Here is a 17927-nt window from a genome sequence, read left to right as displayed (position 1 = left end):
AGGCAGTTCGATCGCCTCGACATGGCGGACGGGGAAACTATCCCGGAGTTTGCCAGGAAACTCACCACACTGGTGAGCGAGATCCGCTCCCTCGGCGTCACCCTTGGGGAAGAGGCCGTGGTGGAGCGTCTATTCAGCGCCGTCCCGGATCGCTTCGCTGACATCGTCAACACCATCGAGCAGTGGGGTGACATGTCGACGATGACTCTGCAGGAGGCAGTTGGGCGCCTCACGGCGTTCGAGGAGAACCAGCGCGGGCGCCGGCAGAACCGCAGCGACAAGGATGAGTAGCTGATGCTCGTCACACGTGCCCTCGAATCGCTGATGAAAGGAAAGAAATCGACTGACAGTGGCGGTGCCTCAGGTTCCGGTGCAAAGAGAGGCGGAGGACAAGGCGGCAGCCAGGACAAAGGTCGTGGTGACCATGGCCAGAACAATGGGAAGGGCAAGCAGAAAAAGCATCGTAAGTTTGATATTTCAAAAGTTAAGTGTTTTAACTGCAATGTCAATGGTCATTTCGCCTCTGATTGCCCGGAACCGAAGCGAGAGAAGGCCAATCTTGTGCAAAAGCAAGTTGATGAGGATCCAGCACTGTTGTTGACAGAGGTGTGCACTCTGGTTGAGGTGACAGAGACAGTGAGTGAAACTGTGATGCTGCACGAGGACAAAGTACAACCTAAGCTGCAGGGAAGCATGGATAAGGCCTGGTATTTGGACACCGGGGCTAGCAACCATATGACTGGGTGCTTAAACAAATTTGCAGAGATCGATCATTCCATTCGCGGTGCAGTGAAATTTGGAGATGGTTCCACTGTTGAGATCGAGGGACGAGGCTCGGTTTTGTTTGAGGCATACACTGGTGATCACCGCATCTTGACTGAGGTGTACTACATACCGAGGCTGAAAAACAATATCATTAGCCTCGGCCAGCTTGACGAGATAGGCTGCAAATATTCAGTTGAGGATGGAGTGATGGTGGTGCAAGACCGAGAGTGCAAGGTGCTAGCTAAAGTGAGAAGAACCAAAAACCGGCTGTATGTGTTTCATATTGACATCACATTGCCAGAGTGTTTGCTGTCCAAGTCAGGTGATGACGCATGGCTTTGGCATGCAAGATATGGTCATGTGAGCTTCTCAGCGCTAAGAATTTTAGGCCAGAAGGAGATGGTGAGAGGTTTACCATTGATAGATCAAGGTGATCGGTTTTGTGATGGCTGTTTGGTCGCTAAGCAGCGCCGTAGACCATTTCCTGCTGAAGCTAACTTTCGCGCAGACGAAGCTCTGCAGTTGTTGCACGGAGATCTCTGTGGCCCAATTTCTCCAGCAACTTTTGGTGGGAAAAAGTACTTCTTGTTGATAGTGGACGATTGCACTCGCTATATGTGGGTTGTGCTCATCAAAAGCAAGGATGAGGCACTAGGTGCAGTGAAGAAGATCAAGGCATCAGTTGAGACTGAATTGAAACTGACTGTCAGGGCACTTCGGACAGATAGAGGAGGCGAATTCACCTCAAGGGAGTTTGTTCAGTTCTGTGAAGATTTGGGGATCAAGCACCATCTCACTGCTCCGTACTCGCCGCAACAAAATGGTGTGGTTGAACGCCGAAACCAAACTGTCGTGGGGATGGCGCGGAGCCTGTTGAAGAACAAACAATTGCCAGGTACTTTCTGGGGTGAAGCTGTAGCCACTGCAGTTTTTCTGCTCAACCGTGCACCAACTAAGAGTGTCCCAAATATGACTCCATATGAGGCTCTGTACAAGAAGAAACCGGATGTGCATTTTCTGCGCACATTTGGATGTCTTGGACATGTTAAGAAAATTGGTGCACATCTTCCCAAGCTGGCTGATCGCAGTTCGGTCATGATCTTCATTGGGTATGAACCAAATTCAAAGGCATACAGAATGTTTGATCCAAGGACAAACAAACTGCACATCTCTCGTGAAGTAGTATTTGAAGAAGATGGACAGTGGGATTGGGTTTCAGAGAAGACTGAACCGACACAGCCGAGTAGTGTTACCTTCACAGTTCAGTATGGTGCACATCTGGACGTTGGCGTGCCCATGCCATCTCCAATACCTGGGAAATTGCAGGTTGATCACGAGGTGAGAAGTTCTGAAAGTACAGCTGAACCAGAGACCCCGATGACGGCGGTGCAGTCATCCCCAAACTCTGTATCACCACCAACAAATGTTTCAGAACCAACAACGTCAGAAGGACCACAAAGGTACCGGCTGCTCGACGATATTTATGATGAAACTTTCGAGATTGATGGTGATGAATATAGCTTGTGTATGTTGGGAATGGCTGAACCAACCTCGTACCTGGAGGCAAGCAAAGATGCATGCTGGAGGCGTGCAATGCAGGACGAGTTGAGCTCCATTAAAGAAAATAAGACTTGGAAGCTCACGCATCTACCACCAGGTACAAAGCCAATTGGTCTTAAGTGGGTTTTTAAATTGAAGAGGGACTCACATGGCAACGTAGTGAAGCATAAGGCCAGGTTAGTAGCCAAGGGATATGTTCAGAGGCATGGAATTGACTTTGAGGAGGTGTATGCACCTGTTGCTCGTTTGGAAACCATCAGACTTATCATTGCACTTGCAGCTCAGGAGGGTTGGGAAATACATCATATGGATGTAAAGTCAGCATTTTTAAAATGGTGAACTTGCTGAGGAAGTGTTTGTGTCACAGCCACCAGGGTTTGAAGTGAATGGAGAGGAAGAAAAAGTTCTGAAATTGAGCAAAGCTTTGTATGGTCTGAAGCAAGCTCCAAGGGCATGGAACACAAAGTTGGATCAAACTCTAGTGCAACTAGGTTTTGAAAAATGTCCTCTGGAACACGCCCTATACAAGAAGTGTCATGGCACATCCAAATTGCTGGTTGGAGTATATGTAGATGATTTAATCATTACTGGAACAAGCACTGAAGAAGTGGCTTCTTTCAAAAAGCAAATGAAAGACAGATTCAGTATGAGTGATCTGGGGTTGCTGTCATATTATCTTGGAATAGAAGTACGACAAAGTCCAAGGAACATCTTTCTCTGCCAGTCAGGCTATGCTACAAAAATTCTTGAGAAGGCGGGAATGATGGACTGTAACCCAGCACATGTGCCGATGGAACCCAAACTGAAATTGAGGAAAACCAGTACAGCTCCACCAGTAGATGCTACTGAATACCGTAGCATTGTTGGAAGTCTCAGGTACTTAGTTCATACACGACCGGACATTGCTTTCCCTGTCGGTATTGTCAGTAGGTTCATGGAGAAACCAACCAGTGAACACTTGGCTGCTGTCAAGCACATCCTTAAATATGTGAAGGGGTCACTGGATTATGGGTGCTGTTATGAGAGGAAGGAAGGAACAGCATTGCGCCTGTATGGCTATAGTGACAGTGATATGGCTGGGGATGTTGATGATCGAAAAAGCACAAGTGGAGTTATGTTCTATCTTGGCCCTTGTCTGATCACTTGGTTCTCACAGAAACAGAAAGTCGTCGCTGTCTCATCATGTGAAGCTGAATATATGGCGGGCGCATATGCAGCTTGTCAAGGAATATGGTTGGCGAGGCTATTAGCTGATGTGCTCGGGCAGGAGGTTGATCAAGTATTGCTGAAAATTGATAACCAGTCAGCTATAGCTCTCTGCAAAAACCCGGTCTACCATGACAGGAGTAAGCATATTGATATTAAATATCATTTCATCCACGACATGGTGGAGTCAGGATCCGTGTCCGTGGAGCATGTCCGTAGTGGCGATCAGTTGGCTGACATACTCACAAAGCCGCTTGGAAGAATAAAATTTCGGGAGATGAGGGAGAGGATTGGCATGAGGGCAATGAAAGGCAAGTGACAAGTTTAAGGAGGTGATTGTTGTTGTTAACCTTGTCCTCTTTCCTAGTTTCCTAAGACTGTACGTCTTTCTTCTTTGTGTTTCAGTTATAGACACCTAGGAGTTTATCTGTACGTGTTTTGTACGTACATGTTTCTGTATGGCTAGAAGCGTGCTTAGTCCACGTTGCGGCCAAGTCGTGTCTAGCGTTTTCGTAGCACGAGCGAGTCCACGATCTGAAGCCGTGGGATGGTGCGAGCATGTTGGGTCGTGGCGTAGAAGTCGCTCAGTTTGTTTTCCCTGTTGAATAAAAGAAGAGAAACAGAAAAGACGCTGGAATTAAGGCGTCGCAAAACTGTCTCCCGTGTTTGTGTGTGTTTTCTGTTCGTCCTCGAGTTCCTCCTGGGCTCAGATCGAGGCATCCACAGATCGCGTGTGTGTAGATCACGACCTGAAAGCTGTCAGGTTTAAGGCGCGCTGGTAATTAATGTTAAGTTATTTAGGCCTTTCTCAGATCAATTACCGGCTGCATCCATGCATGTCGTGCTTTCCATCCACTAGTGTGTACGCGTGTGTTGAAATGTTGCATGCATGGAATCGATCTCCATCAATGCATGCGTGATGGCTGCTCGTTTAGTGGCTATGGGGTTACTGTGCATTGATTTCCTAAGCAATTAAGCGCCATGCTATTAACTACGCTGCTATTTTTCAGTCGCACGCAAAGGAAACTAGAGTCAATCGTGGAACACCTTGGTCCCAGAGATTTCTTATGTACGCTTTATGAACCGTGATGGAGGGAGTAGTAACTTAGACGTTACTAGTCTATGTTACTACCTCTATAGTGGGGAGTAACATATGAGTAATGTCATGCAATACTTCATTTATCAGGTTGTAGACTCATCTTGTCTTGGTCTAAGAAAAGATACTTGACATTAGAAAAGCTCTAGCAAAATGAACTACACGATCTTGTGCTATGCTTAGGATTGGGTCTTGTCCATCACATCATTCTTCTAATGATGTGATCTCGTTATCAATGGCATCCAATGTCCATGGTCAGGAAACCATAACCATCTATTGATCAACGAGCTAGTCAATTAGAGGCTCACTAGGGACATGTTGTGGTCTATGTATTCACACATGTATTACGGTTTCCGGTTAATACAATTATAGCATGAACAATAGACAATTATCATGAACAAGGAAATATAATAATAACCACTTTATTATTGCCTCTAGGGCATATTTCCAACAGTCACCACCATCACGACGTAGGACGTACCATCACCAGGTGTCGAACTGAGGGAGTTAACGAGAGGGGGGAAGGAAGAGCAGAGGTGTGGCAGAAGGAAATATAATCTGAGGGAGTTACGGGAGGGAGTAGGGGAGAAGGGACCACATATCAAGGAAGGAAACGAGACATTAAGGGGACGGAACTAAGGAAGGAAATTGTGCGGCGTAATAGTTACGAGGATTGTTGAGGATTTTACTGGGCTGTATAGAGCCACATACGTGCGCGCGGGAGCGAGCGAAAGAGGGGGACGAACGAACAACGTACAACGTACCATCACCGCCGCAGACTCCCCTTTTAGGAGTAGAGATTATTTGTTTCCTGAAAATCTGTTATTTGTTTCCTAAAACAAATTGCATTAATGAAAGGATCGGTTGATTTGGATAAATTACGAAGTTAGATCCGTGATCTTTTGTATGTTAGGAAAGTGCTGATTTGCAATAAAAGAGTGAAAAAAATAAACCGATAGATAAGAAACCAGCATGGTAAGGGTGCTTGGTGGTGGGACGAAGAAAAACCGGACAAAAATAAACCGTACCAGGCTACCAACTGCTTCATTAGAAGTAGAGATTTTGTACCAGCCATGCATATATATGTGCATGCATATGTACCTGGAATAAAAGTATGTCGAAGTTGTCTAACAATGTGCTTGTATAGTTGTATCTCCGGGCTCTGCATGCGTGGCGGCTTCTACCTATTCTTTTTCTTTTGAAGAAGGATAGAGTATCACATGAAAACAATGTTTCGGAGTTAACTGATGAAAACCATGTGGAATTAATAGTGTGATGTTCCATTAGCATGTGAAATTCCCAAGCTCAAACACATTGCAGTTTATGAGGTATGGAAAAAAACAAAATCAACTTTGAATATTACTGAACAGTAAACATCGCGACTAATAGCTGAATGTGTTCTTTTTATAGCTCATAAATGTTAATGTGTTTGAACTTGAAACTTCGCATGGCAATAGAACGTCACCCTCTTAACATGCCATTTTTTCTGATTTTTCGAAACTTTCAAACATTGTTTCCACGAAGTTTTCTTTGAAACTTGGTTTCATGACTCTCATTGAGAAGATGCATGTTCTACTTGTAACGGCATCTTCAATGCGGAAACCAAAACGTTCGCAAATGTTCAGATACTTTTAGGCACCGACCACGGACCACCAAATTGGAACGGGTCAGTCTGAGTGTCTGAAATCCCACAGACCAGCCCCAACTCGAGGGAGCTTTGGGGAACTCCAGAGATCCGCCACTGCGGACTCCAACACCCGAACCTCACACGGAGCCTGCGTATTTTCACAATCTTACCCTCCTCGTCTTCTCTTGGACAATGGCGTCGCCCCAGTAGCCCCCCACCCGACACTGACCATGCCTTGACAGACCTCTGCCGCTCTGCCCATGTGTTTGCTCTCCTCGGCCTATGCCGCCACCGCAGTCCGCCAGATTCGGCCATAGCCCGTGTACCCTCCGCCCCTGTCGTCGGCATCCATTGCGGAGGCCGTGCACGACAACTGGTCGGTCAAATGCCACAGCGAAATTTCTTGGCGTTGTGTTTTTTTCTTTGACTCAAACATAATGGATTCTGATGAGGTGTACTTCTAGGTTGAATTCATGGATTTTCCTTCATTAGATGAGGAAGATGGGTATCAAACGGAGGCGATGATGGCGATTCTTCAAGAAATAAAGCGTGCGGTGGAGTAAGCTCTCAACTTCATGTTGGGATATTAAGCATTGAATCGGCGCTAGTCATATGGGCATGTTGATCCGTACGAGGACTACTTTGCCCCTGATGCGCTATTGTAACACGTCTGTAGACCAAGATTGCATGCACTTAAAATGGAAGAACTGCCCATATACTCAACAAAGGAAATACTAGGGCCATCATAAAATTCCCACCGTCGTTATTGAAGCATTTGCATCAAAAGATTTTGGGATTTGACACTCTTTGTATGGCATGCCAGGGTCTCACAAGTCACAGTGACATCAACGTGTTGCAGCGCTCTCCATTGCTTGCAAGGTTTTGTGCAGGCTACTATCCTACATGTGGGGAGTGGGGGAGGTTAAAGGAAAGAAGGCCTAGCTTGCTTCCTTCCAAAAACTATGGGAGGCATGGGTTTTAGAGACATGAGAACTTATAACCAGGCTCATCTAGCCAAGCAAGCGTGCACATTCCAGAATCTGGATAGTCTTGTGGCACGATTACTGATGGAGAAGTAGTACCTCAATGATAACTTAGGTGATACCGTTTTTACAGGGAATGTGTCAGTTGTATGGCACTAGTGCCAGCTGGGGCACTAGGCCTTTGGCCTTCATGTACATCCAATTGCGCCAGGAAATGACGACTATAATGCTAGGCCATGAGTCCATCTGCTCCTGGGGCTGTCCTACTGCAAATGCTAAAAACTTCTTATTTTGAGACATAACTTGTGCTCGCCTATGAAGATCGACATGGTGGACTGGCCAAATAATTGTGTTAGTTAGAGGTTTTGTGGTTTTTTGAAGCATCTATGGACCGGTTCATGAAACCTTCTATCGTTTTTTCAGTTTTGGGAAGATTCCACGATGTTTTTCCCTTTTCCATATTTCTTTATCAGTTTTTATTTTGACTTTAAAAATATACATGTCTACTTTTTTTTACTACACATTGAACTGTTTCTGTATACACGATGATCCTTTTTTTTGATACACATTGAAATTTTTAAATACATGATGAAAATTTATTCGAAATGCCAACTACATGTTGAACATTTTTCTATACAAAAACCAGTGCCGGCCTGGATACGTGTCCACACCAACAACTATGCATGTATAAGCTAAAGCTAGCTATGGAACATCTATTGTTGACTTCTCCAGCTCTCAAATTAATATGCATCTGCTATACGTGTCCGTGCATGGTACCAAACTAAGTAGCAACTACAGCATGCATGGGCATGGCATGTAAGTCGTCACACAACATATCTTCAGCGCATATCTTCAACTAGAGCTTGTTTGAAAATACGCATGCCCATCAAGTATTGAAAGTCGCCGGGTGTATATCTCGCTCTAAACATTTTGTTGGTTGGCGCACAGAGATTGAGGACATCAATAAGGGTAAGGGTACACGTACGTAGATGGATTTTATTACAGTTTAAGTTAAGCTGTAGAATGAAACTTGATGCATGTATGAACGATAGATCATGGGATCAACACACTTGCATGCATGTATGTGCAACCGGGCCATCTACAAACGCACAAACGCACAACACCTACAAACCCTTGCTATCTATTGTAAGCCTTGCTACCTCTCGACCAAAGCTTTCGCCATGGCGCCATCGACCAAGCTCTTCCTCCTGCTCCTCGGTCTGAACCTGATGGTCGCCGCTGCGCACAACGGATGCGGACCCCACTGCCCGACCAACGGCTCGTGCCCGATCGACACGCTGAAGCTGGGCGTGTGTGCCAACGTGCTGAACCTGCTAAAGCTCGGGCTCGACGTGCCACCCAGCGAGCCGTGCTGCCGGCTGCTGGCCGGTCTGGCCGACCTGGATGCGGCCGTGTGCCTCTGCACCGCCATCAGGGCCAAGGTCCTCGGCGTAAATCAACCTCAACGTCCATGTCGACCTCGTGCTCCTGCTCCACCAGTGCCACAAAGACCTGCCCGCCCGACTTCACCTGCCCGCTCTGATCGATCAACATATACTCATCTAAGCACGTCATGCTGTATACACATGACATGCATGCACCTTCCTAAGTACTCCCTCCGTTCCAAAATGTAAGTCTTTTTACAGATTTTAACAAGTGACTATATACGGAGCAAAATAAGTGAATCTACACTCTAAAATATGTTTACATATATCCGTATGTTGTAGTCCATTTGAAATGTCTAAAAAGACTTATATTTAGGAATAGAGGGAGTATATACTACTCGTTGAGTTTGTGTTTCACTTCATCTATATGGCTCGTGCATGTCTAAGTTCGGTGTCATGCATTCGCGTTATGCATGCATGCAGTGATCACTTCGAAAGTGTGTCATGTTGTGGTGTCCAATTAAACGACCCATGTAATCGGCGGTTTGTATCATCATGTGAAATACTATCATCATGTGAAATACTGAACCGGCTATATGCCCCTAGCTTGTATCATCTGAAATATGTTGAAATTGTGTAAACTCGACCTGTGTGTTATACATATTCTGCTGCGTCATAATCCACTCCTAAAACATATACTCCCTCCATTCCATAATATAAAACCAGCATTCTTATGTTTAAGATCAAAGAGGCATATAGCTTTTTGACAAGTCAAACCTCACAAACTAGGAAACATATTTACGTCTGGAATGCAAAACATATATCATTAGATTCATCATAAGATTTAGTTTCATATTTTATATATTTGGTATGGTAGATATAAATAGTTTTCTCTATAAACTTGCTCAAAGTTTGAAATCTTTGATTTTTAGAAAATATATACACACTATATTATGAAAGGGATGGAGTACATGCACCTAGATCAAAGTCAACTCTAAGTTTTATATGGATCATAGGAAGAGAAAAACAAATAACTCGGATCAAGGATGAATTAATTTAGTGTTGGCGATAGCTTTATCACCAATGACGTGCGGATATATGACAATGGAGCTGTAATGCGAGACCTTGGAGCTGCGATCTTTCTATCGGTCGGGCAGTTCATCTTATCCTTACATGCAGTTACGGACCCAGAACTACTCGAAGAATAGTAAATGTTTAGAGTTTCATTATTTTGCATGAAAGTCATTGCAAAAGAAGTGGAAGCCGCTTATGTCTTGGTGCGATCTTAGGCAGGAGAGTGTTCTATTGTGTCACATAGCGCGTTTCCTTCTTTTGTATCGGTCAAACTGGTTCGTGCAATTCAAAATGCTAGATGAAGTGGGCCGAAAGTGAGTGTGAGTTTAGATGATGTGTGGGACTGCAATTTTATATTGGCCTCCACGACTTAGGCTGGGCATTCATTAATTAGCTACAAAATAATATTGGTATACTTGCATGAATGCATGTAAAAAATTCATCATGGAAAATCCTAGTCTAAAATCGTTGTTATTTTTGTAATATATATAATTTTTGTGGCTACAAGGCAGGAAAAGGTGATAAAATCCCAGTCTAATGTTGGAAGAAGATCAGAATGCATCCAAGGGGCGAAAACAAAGAGAATATAAGTCTTCCAGATTTCCCCCGAGTAAAGTAAAAAGTCCTTTATTATCCTGGTTGTCTTGCGCAATCCCTTTCCCTGCTCAAACATGTTCCTTTAAAATTAGGTTGTTCTTTAGCTTCTACGACTTCATGTGATGGATAGCGGATGTATTGCCCGAAGGGCGCAATACGTGTCTGATGTTTGGGTGTCATTTTTTGTGTTCTCCTTTGTCTTATTTTTTTCCTTTTAAAATTCTCTTTTTTTTATGTTTTGCTTTCTTCACCTTTAATTTGCATTTATGTTTACTTTGTTCATTTTCTGTGTTTTTTTTGGGAAAAACATGAATATATATTTACCAGCCCCGTGCTTAGCTCAACTAAGGCTCACTTTCAAACTAACATTAACATCTGTTTCTGAAACATATTAAATAAAAAACATACTTTCCACAAATAAAATATTAGTAGATATGTTGCACTATTAAGCATTAAGTATCTGTCAAGGCCTCCCTAGGGAAAAAAAGATCTGCCAAGGCGCAATGCCCACTATCCTTCTTCCTTCACATATAACACTTAATAGGATGACTTATTCAGCCTTGCATACACTAGAAATTCATGAGCTGCAAATTCATCCTTGCATAAACTAGTAATTAATCAGTTTGCTACAGACTAAACGCAGTGTGGGTCTTTGCATACAACAAATAGTACACTCATTTATTTTACCTAGACTAGAAGCTCAACAACGGAATACAACATTTCCGTGGATAGAGAGCATATGATTTCACTTTTACTAAATCTCAAGTTTTCTAATACTTTTATGGTATTGATTACCTAAAATGGCATACTATTACCTAACATGAGTGTAGGCGTTGATCCGAAGATTAGTACTGAAAGTGAGCGATGTTGGCAGAAACTACGATAAGTGTAGGCGTTGATCCGAAGATTGAAAGACAAGTAAAATATAAATATGTTATAGATAATTGAAAAATAGAAAATTAGTAATTTCTTCATGTGCACTTGTTCACACAGCGGCCTAGCTCTATCACATGAATATTGTAAGCTAGATTTCTTTTGCGGCGATATTGTAAACTAGCTACTACAGCAGTGTAATTCCCTTGTCAACATTGAAATTATTTGCCAGCACAACCACTGTGGGGAGCAACTGCATGTTAAAAGAATGCTTTGTAGGAGGGAGCAACTTATTAAGAATGGTAGATTATTTGCCAGCACAACCACTGCCCATAGGGGACAATTAACTAATAATTAGACAGCTAGGTGTAGCGTATGTGTCCATGCATGCCAACGAGCCAGTATAATAAACCAAAATACGAAACGTATAGTAGACATCTCTGCGCTGGTAGTAGCTCGCATGTACATGCATGGCCACATGTAATCTCCTATATTTTCCTCCCGTGACCCTGAAGATCAGGTTATGTGCCAGCTCGTACCGCTGCCATGCATACATACTAGATAGGCAGCGCGCCTTGGCGCGGGGTGCCGGCCCCAACGCTATGGTCAAGCAGGTAATGATCAAATAGTATGATAGTAGGAAGCCGGAAGCCTGATTTTGCACATGCATTCAACAGGACAACATATTTTCTTGTTCAATAATAAGAATAAACTTTAGCTTATACCAAAAACAAGACATCATTGAGTTCATCATGGCCATGAGATTATAAAGCAACATGAGTTCATTGCATTCTTGAGACCACAAAATCTAATCACCTCACATTAAGTTCAGTAGTAAGAGCATGAACATGAGATCCCCTTTTAATTTTGAAGGCGGAGACACATATCTAATACTCTTTAGTCCCTTGATTGTTATTGTGGCCCTCTTATCCGTACCCACCATCATTCGGACCGTCTCATAACACCTCCAGTGCTGAGGCTGGCCATCATGTCCTCGACCAACGTCGTGGTCCAGCATGTAATATATCAATATACCACAAAGCGTTCGTTACATCCAAAGAAAATTACAGTACTCCTCCGAACTAATGGGTTTAGTACATATAGTATAATTGATTCGCATGCTCATGACAAAGAAGAAACATTTAGTTTGAAGGCAAGGCAAGACAGTTGATCCTCGTCAAATTCAGCAAAAACAGTTTTTATACAACACCAAAAGCAAGCCAGCAGGAGTGCGAAATAGGAAAAGCTGGCTCTCATAGGTTCATAAAAAAACGTAAACATTCAAGATAGCAAAAACTTTAATGTTGATCTCCATGTTCCAGAACCACACATCACCGACAACATAATATAACTAAACATATATAGGCCATTTCGTTATTTCTAGGAGACAAACAGAACAGATGTGTATACATCAGGACATTCAGTACCATGAAAAACAAATAGAAGATTTATGTACATATCACAACTGAGATTCTCCCAGTCCACGTCAAACATTCAAGCTAATAAATATATTCTTTATCAATTTCTCAGTATCACAATGGGTTAATAATCACTCAATGTATGCTACATGCATTTCTCTTGCTTCATGTGAACTGAATTTCTCTAAAACACTCAGTTCATAACGATCTCCAACATTAAAAGTGAGAGGTTTCAGATCTCATCCAAACCACTTCATTAGTAATTCAATGCATCATTTTTCTCTTTACTTTGACACATTAACAATATGATGACCCGCAGGAGCTGAAAGTACCGAAACCCTTATAGCTAGGGAAGGCTAATTTGGCAGCAGCATGGCCTGCAAGCTACGTGAGGCATGGCGGGATACCCCGTCCGTCTCTGTGACAAAGGCGACCTGTAAGCCAGGATGATGGGAGTAGTAGTAGGCAAACATCCTCTCTCTACTTGCGCCGCTATCCAAGCCAAGACATAATCAAACCTAGTAAGATCTGAAACATGAAATTAAGTGACAAACAATGCAACTACCTACCAAGCAACTGAAATTTGGATGCCACGCGATCAAAAATTGTTCGAATATCTTATCAAACAATACCATGCAATTCAATTCCGAGACCACACAATCAAAACGTACCTTAGGAGAGCAGGAGAGAGTGAGGCCATAAGGCAGAGAAAGCATCTAATAGATAAAAGGGGCACACAACAACCCAACAATAATGATGAGAGAATAATCCCACACTAATATATAAATGTGGCAAATGATTTTGAATTATTCTACGCATAAGAGGACAACAAAAGAAAATTAAAAATAGAATTGTCTATAAGATTAGGAGCAGTTAAATGATGCGGCTTGTGATAGGAACTTTAACCTAGCATAATGGGAAATATGCAGCATAGCTATAATGTCAATCATCAATTTTTTTTGGTCACATAACTGGACATCCTCAACGGAGTCTTGGCCTTCACAACCTAGTGTAGGCTTACACAGCCATGATTATGAGCACTTCCTCAGTATTTAGAAGAGCATATTCTTAGCTTCATCCATGTCAACTTGCCACAGGAAAACTGAAGGCGTGTTTGAATCTTCAGTGATAGACAGGAAGTACATCATGGAGCACGGTACCAAATGACCAGAAAGCAAAAACCAAATCAGAAAAATACAAACCTAGATGCCTAAGTAAATAGAGGATGCAATTTCTTATAATTCTAAATTGTAGTATGGAGATCGCTGTATGGCCCATGCACCAAGATTCTAAGAAAAGTTGGCATAACAATCAAGCATTGCAAATACTTGGTATTTTCTATCAGGGGTGCAGATCAAACAGTGGTTCATAACAACACATCTATACAACAGAAGGCACCACAAGCAAGCCAAATCAGGTATGAGAATAGTAGATAGGAAAGCAACATGGGAATAGTAGCTGAGTATATTGGCATACCTTTAATTCTCAAAGAGGTCATTGGTTTGTAACAATGGTTCGAGAAGAAAGCTGCAATAGAAAAAATAAAGATATTCTTTCAAAGAACGCCCAAAGGTTTGAGCAGGATATGGTAATAAATATACATGATATGTAAACTTCAAAACTATATAGCGAATGAGCATACTGCAGAGAGATAAATGCAGATTTGGAAGCAACATATTCATAGATCGGCAAAGTCTAATTGTAGAAGCATATCCTTGTGAGACGGATACACCTACTGAACTTCTCTCTGGCCTGCACATGTAGTCTAATTGTAGCAGCAGAGGAGCGACATGTGGCACTTGAATTTATTGACTGTAAGTCGCACGACTGTAAAATACAAAGCATGGATCTTTTGCTGTTGTAACCAACTTTGTTTTCATCAACGAATTTTGTAAGAGACAGGAAAACAAAACAGCCTAGGATCTTACTTCAGAGGTACCTAACCCTACAATTAAACACATTTTTACCTCCTGTTATGATGGCTTAATGAGATCAGGATGATTTCATTTAAATAATAGGTCAATGAGTGCTCACATAACCAAGATTGGTGACTGGGAATGTCTCGTGCATAATTTGAGCATATATAGTTTACTGATGCAATTTTTTTGTCCAAGAAGAAAAAGCTTAACCATTGCATATGTTCTCTGAACTTTATGCCCATTTTTCATAAGAATATAACAAAACTAACCACTGCTCATATTTTGATGGCGGGTGGTTTACTCTCAGATTTTCTGAACAAAATCACAATCTTCTGCAGCTAGCTTCTCCAGGTCCAGAAGGACAGTTGGAAGCAACAAATAAACTACAGAGAAGTGGGCGTACCTTCAGAGGAGCACACCGGTGGCAACCCGCCGTTGGCCAGAACGGATCCAGAGGGAGGCGTGATGACCTTGTCGGAGATGTACACCTCCTTCATCCATCACCACACGGGGAGGGATGACCACGCACGCCCTTCTCGTCGGGCTCGGGAAGGGCAGAGTTGCACGCCGGCGAACTGGATCTTGGCCGCCACAGTTGGATCTTGCCGGCTCGAGTCGCACGGCTGGGAAGAGGAGGCGAAGAGGGCGTGGTTGCAGCCCCACATCATATGGTGCGGCGGTGGCCGCACTCCTGCCGAGCGTAGAGGAGGAGGGGAGAAGCCATATGGTGGTGGCGAGGAGAAGATGATGCGGTGACGACGACGAGTGAGCTCGGCGGGGAAAGCAGCAGCGGTGAGCTAGGCGGGGAAAGCAGCAGCGTGAGCTAGGCGGCAGGAGAGGAACCGTGAGGAGAGGGGACGGGACCGTGGCGGCGGCGGCGGCTGCAAGGAAGGGGCGCGACGGGGAGTGGTGGCTGCCGCCCAGGAAGGGGACGAGACGGCGGCGCCTCTATCTCTCACGGGAAACACGAAGAGAAGAGGACGCTGGGTGGAGAGAACCCTAGGGCATTGGGCTTTTATACCTCCTGACGAAATTCCCTCGGCGGGACATCGGAATAACACGCGATGGCACAAGATTTTTACACTGTTTCGATCCACAGTATCTCTTTATGATCGAACGTCTCATATCTCTCCATTAGACGATCGAACGGACGAAAACGCATCAAGGACCAGATCCGACGGTCAGGAAGCGCGAATCGCTGAGGGCGTTGGGTTCCTCCCAGTATGTATCTTACCCTGATTCCTTTGTCCTATCCTATGTATGCCCTCAAGATTACAGCTAAATTTGCAAACCCATCAAACATATCTCATGACGCAGGTCTAAGGGTTTTGCTCGTTAGCAAACAAGTTAAGCTCCAATAATGGCACACTAGTGGTCGTATATATTTTTCGCAAATTACGGCAAGAGTCAAACTCGATATATCATGACGTGTTTGCACTTGTTGCACAATGCACACTACATCCCGGCGTATAAATACCACCCCAAGCAACCAAAGAAAAGCATCACAAGCTAGCAAGCCCACCTAGCTCAGCCACAACCTAGTACACTCTTGTTAGCAACTTGTTTCATCAGCATAGCAATGGCGCCCTCCAAGGTCGCCCACTTCCTCGCCCTGAACCTGGTCATCGTGGTAGCCGCGCATGGCTGCGGGTCGTACTGCGGCAACACACCAGCCATCCCAGGGCCAACCCTGCCGATGGCCATGCCCCCGCCCGTCGTCCCAGTCCCAACCCCGCCGATGACCGGAGGCGGCAGCGGCACCTGCTCGATCAACACGCTGAAGCTGAAGGCGTGCGCCAACGTACTGAACCTGCTAAAGCTCAACCTCGACGTGCCGTCGAGCGAGGACTGCTGCCCCCTGCTGAGCAGGCTTGCCGACCTCGACGCCGCTGTCTGTCTCTGCACCGCCATCAACGCCAACGTCCTCGGCATCAAGCTCAACGTCCCTGTCGATCTCGTGCTCCTCCTCAACCAGTGCGGCAAGACTTGCCCCGCCGACTTCACCTGCCCCAGCTGATCCACCCATCATCCATCGATCGATGCATCAGAAACCATGCATCGTCGTGGTCACACTCGTCACTGGTTTGCATGTCATATGCATGCACATACGTATTTTGTTTCCTCTTCCAGTCCGTCGTCATCACCACTCGTCATTTATAAGATACTCTCGTCGATCACTGCATTTCGATATGATATCATCTAAATGCATGGTTTGCATATTTGTAAAATGATATACATACTTGTACACGCGTACATGGAATATAAAATGATTCAACTTGTGTTAACTGAATCCGTGATATATTGCCAGCTTGTATGCACACATTATTATTTGAATTATGATCAGATCCACGTCTTCTATCTGATCATGGCCTCTATTCTTTGCTTTTGCGAGTTACAACCGCAGCAACTCGTTTGGCATGGTTTTCTTTTTGTTAAGCTTAAGCAGCACCACGAAGAACCATGCATCTGCGAAACGGAACAATGCTTTGGATAACGTAATCATGGGATCGATAAACTGAACTATAAATCTTTTGCGGGGTAAAGCGAGTAAAATTTATTTGAACCAGGTCTCTCTGATGTTGCAACACTTTGACCTAAATTTTGTCATTGTGATAATTTGAATCAAATTTTAACTTCACAATTTCACGCTAAACTAGAATAAGCTGACCAGATCGCTTTTGACAGTTGGGTCTCGTGCAATAGGTCAAGCTAAAACCGTTCATAGTGTCCAGAAAGTAAATTTTGGCTCCACGAACATCACAATACCTGTTTTAACTTGAATGTGTCTATAACACACATGAATGTAGTGTTCTACTGAAAGTCATTTAGCATCGTCTAGCTAGATAAATCCCTGAAGGAAGAAGCACTTAACTGGTTGGGGTACCCATACATCTAAATTTATGAATAACTACCAATCATATGATCCAAATATATCAGTACGTATGAATGCGTGTATCAAACATATGCTTATTTATTTATCTTGAGCATCATATATTTTTATTAGCATGTAATTTTTGGATCCTTTCGATGGGGATTACTAAGTTTGAAAGAAGGAAATTATGTAGAAAAATATCTCACGTAGCCCTTTTGGATGAAGTAACTATTATCCTTGTAATAATTTCGAAGGACAATGTCTATCATTTAAATTCATACGAAACTTATGTCAAGTACCAGACGAGATACCTTTTTGCCAAATCATATGCTCACCTCGTTTGGAAGTAGATATCTTTTAGGAATGTGTATGGCCTTCAACGGACAATCTCAATAGTTGTTTTTCATATCAATATGTTAGTTAAGTTTTACAGATCGCGATATTAAAAAAATTACAAAAAATCTCATGATAGTATTTTCATTATAGAACATTAACATTTCCCATGCATATTGTGTTTCAAAGTTGTTCATTTTTTACTTTTGTATTTCTATA

At 43.4% G+C, this 17927-nt stretch overlaps 1 protein-coding gene and 1 pseudogene across 1 annotated transcript; both read left to right on the top strand.

Annotated features, from left to right (window-relative positions):
- The first annotated feature begins 8418 nt into the window (after positions 1-8418).
- Positions 8419-8780, top strand: LOC119292208 (annotated as a pseudogene).
- Positions 8781-16082: 7302 nt separating this feature from the next.
- On the top strand, positions 16083-16568 carry LOC119292205 (cortical cell-delineating protein-like). Its single transcript, XM_037571036.1, has one exon. The coding sequence runs from the start codon at positions 16083-16085 to the stop codon at positions 16518-16520; it is 438 nt and encodes a 145-aa protein (XP_037426933.1). The 3' UTR covers positions 16521-16568.
- Positions 16569-17927: the final 1359 nt, after the last annotated feature.

The sequence above is a fragment of the Triticum dicoccoides genome, chromosome 4B (genome assembly GCF_002162155.2).
Source record: "Triticum dicoccoides isolate Atlit2015 ecotype Zavitan chromosome 4B, WEW_v2.0, whole genome shotgun sequence".
NCBI classification, from domain to species: Eukaryota; Viridiplantae; Streptophyta; class Magnoliopsida; order Poales; family Poaceae; genus Triticum; species Triticum dicoccoides.
Note: the sequence above shows the minus strand (reverse complement) of the source record. Positions and strands in the feature narration are given on the sequence as shown.

What these genes read in the sequence shown, in the direction of transcription:
- LOC119292205 (XM_037571036.1), top strand. Translation starts at nt 16,083, where the DNA reads ATGGCGCCCTCCAAGGTCGCCCACTTCCTCGCCCTGAACCTGGTCATC.